This window comes from Myotis lucifugus, unplaced genomic scaffold (genome assembly GCF_000147115.1).
Source record: "Myotis lucifugus unplaced genomic scaffold, Myoluc2.0 scaffold_57, whole genome shotgun sequence".
NCBI lineage: Eukaryota > Metazoa > Chordata > Mammalia > Chiroptera > Vespertilionidae > Myotis > Myotis lucifugus.
Window position 1 is genome coordinate 3,929,564 of NW_005871105.1, and position 12,405 is coordinate 3,941,968.

A 12,405-nucleotide genomic window follows, 5' to 3' on the forward strand; every position below is an offset into this window, starting at 1 on the left:
TGACGAGCAATGATCACCAGGGGGCAGACACTCCAACCAGCAGTGGAGGGAGCCCAATTCCTCACGGAATAGGCTGTGGGTTAGGTTGTTGCTGGGGCACTGCTGGCCCCAAATCTGCTTCACCCGCACTCAGACCCAGAGAGGAGGCAGGAGGGAGCCGGTGGGCACCCAGGTCTTGGGGGCTGGGCCTGCAGGAGGGGTCTCACAATCTAGGACCCCTCGGGGGATGTCGGAAAGCCGGTTTCAGCCCAATCCCCATTGGCCAGGCTGACAGACCCCACCGGTGCACAAATCCATACACCGGGCCACTTTGGGCCCGATCCCTGCAGGCCAGGCCAAGGGATCCCACCAGTGCCCAAATCCGTGCACCAGGCCTCTAGTTTTACATATAAAATACTCTCCAGCAAAAATGTTCAGCATTAATGTACAGATTTCTAAAGAGTGTTGTAGAAAACCTTAAACAATTTATTTCACCCAGAGAATATTATACATGTATTCATGGTAAAGTACAAAAATGAGTATCACTCTTAGCAGAAATCAGAATAAGGAAATAACAAAGACATTATATAATGTTCTTCCTTCTCAGACTTTGGCTAAGATCAGATTGGCTTATAAAATGTTTGACTTCTAAACAGAGGTAACCGCTTAGGAATTTATATTTTTTCAACATTTCATTTAAAAAATCTATTTCAATAAAATTTTTAAAATATAAGCTATACAGTCAGTTTTAAGGGCACAAAACCTGAAGGACCATGGAAGTTAGGTTAATTTCTTCAATTTTCTGCTATTTGTGTCTTTATCATTTGTCTTCCTTTTTCTATTTTTATTACTCATATTTCTCTTTTCCTTAATTTGCCATCCAATAGTTCTGCAATTAGATGACATAGAAGATAAATGTCTATCCTTTTCCCACTTGCCTTACTCCATAACAATGACAAAAACACCTTACTCAATCACCCCCACTGATCCTGCTGAACCAAACATGAGAAGCCTTGGGGCTTCCCAGATTCACACTAAGTACTGAAAGGAAGGAGCAGAAGAAAACCACAGAGAAGTTAGAGATGCTTTGCTAACAAGACTCAGATTTCGTGGACACTGTTAAATACAAATCTGAGTTCTAGTCTTACTTCTGTCAGTCACTAGAGCATAAGCAGAACATTTAACCAGCCTGGGTCTCCACTTTCTCTTCAGCACAATTAAGGAAATGGCCTAATGGTTTTCTTACCAGGTAAGGGAGGATCTACATTTTCAAAAAGTGTTGTGAATAGCATAGAGCACCATTTGAGTACTGTAATAACTTCTAAGATTATAAGTTTCTGAGATCTGGGAAACAATGACTTCTAGTATAACCACCAGTGTGGTACAAAGGAAGACAAGGTTGTCTTAAAATTTGTGAATGTGAAAAATGGTATCTAGTCATAGGTGTATTATCACAAGAGTAAAAGTGGTTTGCATGGTTTCATGCATCTGAATGATGCTAAAAAATGTATTTGAACGGCTTGAATATTTTCAAAAATGTAAAAACAAAAATGAAAACTCAAATGGTCAACTAGTACTGAAAGAGATTCAAATTCACCATCAGATAAATTCAAATTAAAACAACACAATTTCATTTATGTAAACTATATTTGATATAGTCTGAATGTACGTCCCCAAAAAATTCATGTTAAAATCCGGGGCCTTTAGGAGGTGATTAGGTCATGAAGAAGGAGTGTCCTTATGAATGGGATTAGTGCTCTTATAAAAAAAGATTGCTGAGAGCTCCCTAGCTCCTGCCATGTGAGGGCCTTCACCTGACCATGCTAGCATCCAGATCTTGGACTTCCAGCCTCTGGAACTGTGAGCAATAAACCTGCTACTTATAAGTCACCCAGACTGTAGTATTTTGTAACTGAATGGACTAAGACAATATTATACAAGAAGTATGCACATTCAAAAATATTACACATAGCACACTGGTATGAAGCCTGGAGAAGGGGGATATATGCAGAGTAAATCAGGACTGATAGGAGAATAAATTTAATCAAGAGAGAAATCTTGCATGGACAGATGGGGACATTATGCAATGAAATGAAACATGTAAACAACTAAATTCTCCATACTTGAGGTCCATTTAAACAAATAAAAACACATCTGCACATACCAACCTAGTATAATAAACAGATGTTCATATGTTTTATTTATAAAGAGATGTTCTGGCCCTGCCCTCAGGAACTACTTAATCTACATTGGCAAAAGCAATCCTAAAAAGTTAACTATTTGTTTTTTATAGGCTTAAATAAAAGCAGGAAATTACAATGACAACTAAGGAAGAACAAATACAATCTACATATATAAAAGCCTAAGCGACTGTACGACCAAACAACCAGAACGACCGGAACGACCGGTCGACCAGTCGCTATTACATGCACTGGCCACCAGGGGGCAGACACTCAATGCAGGAGCTTCCCCCTGGTGGTCAGTGCGCTCCCACAGGGGGAGCACTGCTCGGCCAGAAGCCAAGCTCACAGCTGGCGAGAGCAGCTGCGGCGGCGGGAGCCTCTCTTGATTCCGCAGCAGCGCTACCGAGCGGCGAGCGGCGGCGGCAGGTGCAGCAGGCCGGGATGAGCACAAGCAGCACAGCACCTGGCCCCGGCTCGGGCTCCTCCCTGGCCACCTGCTGCTTGGTGCACTGCTACATCCCTCGGGGAATGTCTGAATGCCGGTTTAGGCCCGATCCCCACACAAATCCATGCACGAATCCATGCACTGGGCCTCTAGTGATATTTATAAGCAGGCAACCTAATCACATCAAAAAACAACAGCTGCCAGAGACAGAGAATAAAGGCATACTACCTATGATCCTAAAAAGCTCAGAGGTCTAGGGATATTCACCGTGACAGCAAAAACTGAATATACCTCTATGACCTCTGAGAAAAGGCTGTATTATATTATAAATTCTATTTAACAGTAGCAATAATAAAATCCCTCTTCAAATATGTGTTTCTTTTCAAATGTGACACCTACATTGCCACGGACACATACATTTAACCCCAACAGGTTTTTCTCCTGAGGTTCCACCCAGTTTTAGTATATCCAGATGTTTGACAGCACCTTTACAAAACACCTGGATAATTAACTGAATTTTTCAAGTGCATAGGCTTGTTTGCTATCCTGTAAATACAGCCATAGATACCAACATCAACTCTCTAATGCTTTCCTAAAAAACAAAATCAAGTTAAACATTACAGTGCTGTATGGTTTTTAAACTCAGGTTTAAAAACCTCTTCAAGCACAGAAAACAGGATAATATATTCTTAATGGCTTTTAAAGCAACAAAAATTCCTTTTGACTGTGGCAGATGGTAATTCGTACCTGTAATTTTTTTGCATATCGGTTGAACATAAATGTCACACATTCACTGATGGCACCTGTTCTTTGAAGAAGTAGTAGTCCTTTAGGGGTAGCAGCAAAATTTAGTAAACCATCTAACAAATTCTCTTCCCAAGCCATACTGAAACAGGCGAAGAATAGGTATGAGGTTCTTCATTATACTCAAATGGAACAGAAAATATTTTAGCTTAATAGTGCTGATAATTAAATTTATAGAGTACACATTGGTTGCAAAGTATTCAATAAATTTTTTAAAATATGACAAAAAGCATAGTTTCCTCAATAGCGAACTCTTTTTACTTTTATTTATTTTTAGAGAGAGAGGAAGGGAGAGTGGGAGAGAGAGAAACATCAATGTGAGAGCGAAACATCCAGGGATCAAGTCCGCAACCCAGGCATGTGTCCTCACTGGAAATCGATCCAAAAACCTTTCAGTGCATGGTATGAGTCACGTCAGTCGGGCAATAGGATATCTTTGCATTGATTTTTAGAGAAAGTGGAAGGGAGGGGAGAGAGGGAGGGGAGGGGAAGGGAGGGGAGGGGAGGGGAGGGGAGGGGAAATAGAAATATCAATGTGAGAGAGACACATCAATTGGTTGCCTCCCAAACACCACCTGACCAGGGCCAGGAATCAAGCCTGCAACGGAGGTATGTGTCCTTCACTGGAATTGAACCCACAACCCTTCAGTCTGTGGGCCAAGGTTCTAGCTGCTGAGCCAAACCATCTAGGGCAATAATTATTTTATTTCTTACATCTTCTATCCCAATAATTTTCCTTCACTGAATGAATCAAATATTCACTGCACATGTCCGAATTTTTATTAAATCTATGGTAGATTCTCTTACAAATGCTTAAATTGCCTTCCTATTATAATTCTGCTGTGCCTGGATTTCCCGAGCCCAACCTCTCCATTGTTTTGAAATTTACTTCCTTTTCATTATAGAGTACCTGTTTTCTGATTTTCTAAAGCATACCAGGCATATTATATTTATTTTCATAAGTTTTATTATACTTTTAAAGAATGACTTTTTTTCTCAGAACAGTTCTAAAAGGAAAGCTAGTAACATTCTCCAGAGAAAAAACCTGAAAAGTCACAAGACATACTTTTATAGGAGAATGAAAGATAGAAATCTAGAAATACAGAAGGGGATATGAGAATTTCATTTTGAAATACCAGAATTAAGAGACAACATATTACCTACTGGATATTTCTAATTGTCTGGAAAGAAACTGTAGAGATTAAAATAGTTCACTCCCAGTGTACCTTGCATGACCCTTATCATATAAATTGAACACACCATATTGCTATGTTGTATTTATTTATTTGTATTCTACACTACTAAATAAGCTCTCTAAAGTATATAGTTATCTTCAGAACTCAGCAAAAAAATTAGTCCAATAAATAGCTGAAGGAATGAGTACAAAATGAATGCACAGAAATAAAAATGAAAAGACTTCCAAAATTACAGATCTAAAATTTACCTCAAAAATGATTTGCAGAAATGTTTTTTCCCTCACTCCTTCACCAAAGAAAAAATGCCAGTTGATTTAAGTTTATGACAATTATATCATATAAAGTTAATTCTCTAAAAACTAGCTATAATTGTTTTTTTAACTATTACATTGTTTAAAAAATGCAAACGGTTTTTTGATTGACTGGTTGGTTTGCTTTGACCTACCCAAAAACAAATGTTAGTTTTTGGGTTTCTCTCCAGAGAATCCTTCAAGATTCTTCTCTAATTATGATCTGTTTAGACTCTGCCAGCACTCAAGAATAGAATCCAGGAACATATGTCACCACATCTTAATTAAAAAAAAATAATGTATTTCGATTCATCTGTCAACTTCTTGAGACAATGAACCCAACAGCTCACACTCCTGTCTCATCTTTGGGGCTCATCCAGGATCGCCGAGGGACGATCAGCTTTTGCTGAAGTGGTCCATTTACCTGTGCACATCAAAGCCCATTAAGGCACCAACAGAAGTTTGCAGCCAAGAAACTCCAGGCCCAGATAAGCAACAAACCAGTCATGGCTGACGTCAGGACCAGCTGACCTCCCGCCCTGGTGCCACTATCAATCAGTGGAGACCACAACCCTGCGAGGACACACCTGGAAAACTACTGAATATTCTGTTAAGATCTTTCCCTGGGACTCCCTGAAAGTCTCCATCCTTAAACCCCGTAGGATGGAGGACCCAGTGCACTCTTGCTCCCGGGAGTAGTCCCTGGCCTTTCCTTTTTCCTTCTCTCTCCCCGTCATTCCTTTCGCAGGCACGTTACCATTACTCTCCTCACTCCCAAGCTCCAAGGGCCCTTCCTTTACCTCCATAACTCATTTCCTAAGCCCATTTCTTCTAGGAATTACTTCTTCTACCTCAGTAATTTACCCAATAAATGTTCTCTTACATAAATAAATAAATAAATCATATTTCCCCCATTAATCTGACTCCATGTCTTATTGATATCTATGAAGAAACATCGAGACTTCTAAATTTAAAATTAGTATAAATACTGATGTAAATTATTTCCCCTTCCAAAATCTTATTAAAACACATTCTCACATATTTTGAAAAATCGTAACTTAAATATACATGGACTTCATTGGCATTCGAAAATACTTTCCTTCTACTGAACTCCCTAGTTAGGTTTCCAATGTTAGTATTTGGTAATTCTCCAAATTTTCTGGAAACAACTCCACATGTCAAGTTTCCTCACCCAAAATGTAAATACAGAATGAAGCAAGTATAATAAATATTGCTAGATTTTTTAAAGTTATAAATCTGATTTCTAAATTTCCAGGTATAATTTTCCTTGGTCCTATATATAACTTACCTTCCCATAAAATGTTTTTGCTACAGTAGTCTGTTACATTCTTATTTTTAAAAATATTTCAGTAAATATGCTTTTAATTTATTTAATCAAGTATACTTACATGTTTTGGGATTCCTGGCTTACCGAAGAGACAGAATCTGAACCCTCTACTGGAGTAGGAATTCTTTCTGATACCAAATTTGTCTAAAACATAACAGATTAATTTGCACTCTTTTTTTCACTGATAGCATTACATTCCTCATGCTACACTTTTTTTAAAATTACCTTCAAAAGTTAAATTTGGTTCTTAATTAAATATCATTTAAAGTATTTCCTTATATGTATATACGTATAACCCATGGACACAGACAATAGTGCAGTGAAGGGCTGGATAGGTTGCGGGAGTGGGATGGAGGAGGTTAATGGGGTTGTGAGGGGGGGAATGGGACATCTGTAATACTTCATTAATTAAGATAAATTTTTAAAGTACTTCATAAATAAAGCATATGAATGTGGGGAAAAAAAGACAGTCTATTGATATATATTATATGTGACTATTGCTACATTATAATCTACAGTGTCCATAACAAAAATCCAGCGTCTGTAAAAACTGCACAGAAATAACTTCCAAAGAGGAATGTCAGTTATGCAAAGATAATTTATCTCAGCTTCTCTTGCCAGAAGAAAAGACTCTGTAGTACCGTTAGATCCTAGAACTGTGTTCTAGGGAGAGGAGATACGAAAGTCATCTTGTGCCAAATTAAAAAGCATTACGCCCTCCAGAGAACTGTGATGCTAAAGAAGTACCATTTGCCCCCATAAAATACTATTTTAACTGCAATATGACACTAGAATAATTATATCTGAAATAAAGATTTGCAGGGAGGGAGAAAAAACTTGAAAATACTTACCTTCTTCCATGCATTAGCTAGAGATTCATGCAGACCATAAGGAATTAACACTTGCAAGCCTTCACATGTACCATATATTTGACAACATGTGGAAATAAAAGCTCCTTTCACCATGGGCAACATTTCCGATCCAGAAAAAATAGAAATATCTTCATCAAGAAGTTTTTTCAAAAACTGGGCTATTTTATGAGCACCTGTAGAACTAACAGATGATACCTAAAGGTGATTCCAAGATTACAAATCATGAATTTATAAAACACTACCAAAGGCTAGCTTTGTCACAAATTCCTCATCTGTTTGGCTTGCTTTTAGTTCTCCTCTAACCTTTTCTCTGACATATCAATATTCTTGTTCCCACCCACGCGCAGATGTCTAGTAATGAGAGCATTTTCAATAGAACTGAGGGAAAATGTAATAGAAAAAGTGTGTGTAATCTGTCATGAGTAATCGGCTATGCTGGTCATGTTTTTTGCTTAACGGCTGTGATATCTTTCCAAATCTCTCTGAGCCCAGTAGTTAGTTAGCTATTGTCATCTATTCCCAGAATTCTCTTCTTTCCTCTGCATAGTCCATAATCCTGGTTACTCCTTCAACTTTCTGATGATCTAATATGTTATTAGTGGCTGGTCAGGAAACTAACTATACCGAAAATAGTTATCCATATATTAACATATAACATGGCATCTTGGAAATTTTGAGTCAGATTTACAAAATATGCTACTAATTCCACAAATTATTTGAAACACAGACATACCTTTTTTCTTCTGAAGAGTTCATATTTTCTCCATAAAGAAGTAAGGTAAGCCCTTCTTCTATAGACGCAATTCTTGCCAAAATATCAGCTATGCAAATTAAAGCTGCTTCAGAGCAATGTGGAGCAGCCTGTACATTAAAAAGAGAACAGTCACATATTTGATGACATGCTGACATATCCCAGACTAAAATTCAAGGGCAGGAGTGTAATCTAATAAAGTTATACTGCCACAACAAAAAGAAAGTTATGATCGTCTGGCGGTGAAATAATATGTCTGAATTAAAAGTAACATTAGATTAGAGTCTCTTACCAGCATAGCTGATGAGGAAAATTCATACAGACTTTTTATGCAAATCAGTTATTGTTTATTAAGACAATTGAGAGAACTGCTGCTATGACAATTTTATATGTAACTAGTGGCCCGGTGCATGAAATTTGTGCACAATAAAAGGGAATTAATTAGAGGAAATATTTTAATATTGCTATTTTGTTTCCATCTCTCCATCCCAGTCTCTCCCAGTCTCTGTCTCTCTCTGTTTTTCTCAGCAGTCCTCCAGGCCTCCCTGCCTCCCTCTCTCCCTCTTCCTCTTTCCCGGCTGGGAAGGGGCAGGGCCAGTGGGGGCAGCTCCACCCTCTGCCCGCCCTGGGGCCTCATTCTGAGAGAGGCTCCGAGAGCGAGCTGGGAGGGAGGGAAAGAAAGGGAGAAAAGGCTGGGAGCTGTGTGTGTGTCTGTGTGTCTGTGCGTGTGTGCGGTTGTGAGTGAGTGAGAGTGCCGGCCCCACCTCCCCCGGCCCTGGCGCCACAAGTCCCCACCCACCAGAGCCTGTTGCTCGGGCAGCCTGGGCTTTAGGTCGAGCCTTCAGTCGTTTTGGATGTGACGGACCCTGGCTCTTTATATATATAGATTCTTGTGGACAAATGCAGTAGCTTCTCTATTTCCACTCAGCCCTTTACTTCCCATTCACTAGTTTCCTGTACCTTGGAGACATTTAGGTTCAGTCCCAGACATGGCAATAAAGGGGAGTAATCTTTTGGCTGGTGGAGGGTCTTGCCTCCAATTTGTAAAAACGTAACATCTGTAAAGTGCAATAAATCTAAGCAGAATAAAATAAGGTTTACCTGTATATCCAATCTAATTTTATTATACAGAGTCTTTAACACACTACCATCCGTTTTAGGGGATAGCATCCTTTCCTAAGCTGGCCAATAGCCAATGATGTCCCCTAATGAGAAAACATAGGCTGGACCAAGCATATTTCCTCATTTTTTATTTTAAATGAATGTATTAAAAAATATTTTCCAGCGTATAGCAAATTAGTACAAAGCAAATACTGAAAAGTAGCGAGTTGTGTTAATGCTAGAACCCATCAACGTGCCGAAGTCTACTAAAGTTCCTATTCTTTCTGGGACCTACTTATTTGCTTGTACCTGCATGGATGCCAACATTCATATTCTCTATAGTAAACCTGAATATACATTGCAACTAATATATTCCAATTCCAATAAATTCAGTGGCTTAACTAATGAGTCAGGTATATTCACTTGAAGAATTCCTAAATTATATCAGACATTATGTTAGTCCAGTGGTCGGCAAACTGCGGCCCCTTGAGTGTGGCTCTTCCACAAAATTCCCGATGCGGCACGCCACGTACAGTGCGATTGAAACTTTGTGCCACACTCCAGGGGCCAAAAGAGCCGCATGTGGTTCGCGAGCCGCAGTTTGCCGACCACTCTGTTAGTCTATTTCATACTAGATATCTTTCTTAGAGCGACTTCTCTGCCTAAAATACTTTCCTTCTCTCATAAAAACACAAAGTTTGCAGAGGCAACCAATCGATGTCAAAAGAAAATAAGAAGTTAAAGATGTTAAAGACACAAACAATTTATATGGTTTAAGATTCAAGAACACATTTCTCAGGTCTGGTATATGGTTTATATTTACAACATTATTTATATTATGGCATTTTATTAAATTAAGCTGTATTAGGTATTCTATTTGTTTCTTCTCTATTTTGTTTTCCGAAGGTTGACTTTAAGACCATCAAAATAATTTATCATTATATCCTCTTAATTTCCCAGAATTCCATACTTTGCACCGCATTCACATAAATGCTTAATGTTTTCTGAATAAGCAATGAATAATGAATACATGGATGGGTGAGCAATTGCCCAGTCCATTGAGAGAGATGAAACCAATAAAAACACTACATAACACAGACATGGAAAGATAAAAACATTTAGCTTAATTTATTTTTTATTTTTTTTGTTTGTTTTTTGTTTTGTTTTTCAGAGAAAGAGACAGAGAGCATACACTCTATGGTGTCTCTTCTTCGTTTTTGAATATGTTTTTTATTGATTTTTATAGAGAAGGGAGGAGAGACAGAAACATCAATGAGAGAGAAACATCAATCAGCTGCCTCCTACACACCCCCTACTGGGGATTAAGCCCACAACCCAGGTATGTGCCCTGATCAGGAATCAAAGTGGTGATCTCTTGTTCATGGGTCAATGCTCAATCTGAGCCATACTGGCCAGGCAACTTTTAGCTTATTGATAAGCTCATTGATAAACTTTGAGTCATTCCCCAGAAGCTGAAGTCACAGAAGTGGAGGAATATATTACAGACAGCAGTACTAGTAGTGGTACCAGTTCTGCCACCTGTTAAATATGACCTTTAACAAGTCACTCCTCCTTTGAGCCTCAGTCGTGAGGATTACATTACATAATGTGAAGAAATATACTGTACAAATTGTAGAGAGACATACAAATGTTAGGAACCAGGATGTTTATAAGCTTTTTTCCTCAAGTAACATTAGTTCTTCATATAAAACAGAGCTGGCTCTTCAGAAAAACAATCACATTTCCAAAGGCTATAAAATTGCCATTAAAACAAATAATAAAACATTCACAAGATTTATTAGATTTAAAACACAAATAGCTTTTTAATAGAACAACTTATCTTCGTCCTTACAACCATCAGCTCTAAACCTAACTAGAAAAAAAAATTTAAGATGTTATATGTATTTTTCTCCCATATTGTCATAACTAATAAATCAATTGACTGCATAAACTATAATTTAACAATAAATAAAAATCTCTTGGCATAAAATACATTCATATGTGGAAAAATTGTGTAATAAAATAATTTTTAAATATATCAAATTTAGACATAAAACCCCATTGAATAGTCACTCATACCCAACTAAGAGACTTTTTCTCTTTAATAAATAATACCAACCTTAGTTCCTTTCATTAAATTATGAATAGGCTGAAGAAGTGCCTCAACCACAGGTTTGTTAGATAAGCATTCGATTGCACATTCTTTTTGGTCACAGAGTATCTGTAGAACTTCAGTCACCATTCCTGCAGGAGAGTAATTCTCTGTAATGGAAGAAGTATTTTTTAAATTAAACCTTTAGACATTAAATGCTTAATATATCTTTTAGTTATGGGTTAGCTATTACTGTTCCAAAAAAAGTTCAACATCAAGATTAAACAGTTTGAAAAAATCACACAACTCAATGCCCAAAGGATGATGTAATACCAAATTGTAACCTAAAACTTAAGGAGATATCATCTAGCTTAACATATCTTCAAGTTAATAAAAAGTGAATAAATTACAAAATATGAATGCCAAAAGACAACAATATAAGATCACTCGCTGTTTGACATTAAATCATTGCTTGACAGCAAGGATGGGGTTAGAAGCAAATTTAGAGCTTTTCTCCTCCTGGCAAATACTTACTTTCTCTTTTATTATTATATATAATATTACATGTATTCAGGAGTTGATTCTGGTAGAAAATTAGTCATTAAGACAAAATAATGGCCAAAAAGAAGGATGCAGAGAGGAGAAACCTTCCTGTAGACTAGTATATTCTTGTGGTACCATAAAACCAGTGAAATGAATGAGCATTTTTTAAATTTTTCTTTTAAAATACAGTACACATGAATGTAACATGAGAAATGGTCATTAAAATAAATGTGATATTTTTAGTTTCATAAACTAAAGAATTTTCTTATTATTTGACCTAATCTACTGCAAAAATAGTGTTTTACATGAAGAAACTAAGGAACCAAAGTTATCAGTGCACAATTGTCCCAGAAAGATACAATCCTATATAATAAAACCCTAATATGCAAATTGACTGAATGGTGAAACGACCAGTCGCTATGATGCGCACTGACCACCGGGGGCAGATGCTCAACACAGGAGCTGCCCCTGGTGGTCAGTGCGTTCCCACAGGGGGCGCGCCGCTCACCCAGAAGCTAGGCTCACAGCTGGTGAGCGCAGCAGCGGTAGAGAGAGCCTCTCCCGCCTCCAAGGCAGCGCTAAGGACCATGGGAAGTGGGCCTAACAGGCAGGCAGACATCTCCCGAGGGGTCCTGGACTGTGAGAGGGCTCAGGCCCAGCTGAGGGACTCCATCCCCCACAGTGCATGAATGTCGTGCACTGGGCCTCTAGTATTGAAATAATACCAATGTTCTAAATTTGTATATATTCATACTCCATGAACACACTAAGACTTCAGTAATACTACAAAAGAAATGTAAA

At 38.1% G+C, this 12,405-nt stretch overlaps 1 protein-coding gene across 6 annotated transcripts in view; it reads right to left on the minus strand.

Moving 5' to 3' along the window:
- The window catches only part of TBC1D32 (TBC1 domain family member 32), a 111,608-nt gene that overhangs the window by 63,934 nt on the left and 35,269 nt on the right, over window positions 1–12,405 (minus strand). For all 6 annotated transcript variants that reach the window (XM_023754184.1, XM_023754185.1, XM_023754183.1 and 3 more), the window contains 5 exons: window positions 11,089–11,231; window positions 7,851–7,978; window positions 7,097–7,298; window positions 6,307–6,389; window positions 3,355–3,493 (listed from right to left, as the gene is read on the minus strand). In XM_023754184.1, the coding sequence (XP_023609952.1) occupies window positions 3,355–3,493; window positions 6,307–6,389; window positions 7,097–7,298; window positions 7,851–7,978; window positions 11,089–11,231 (695 nt within the window). The remainder of the gene's footprint in view (window positions 1–3,354; window positions 3,494–6,306; window positions 6,390–7,096; window positions 7,299–7,850; window positions 7,979–11,088; window positions 11,232–12,405) is intronic.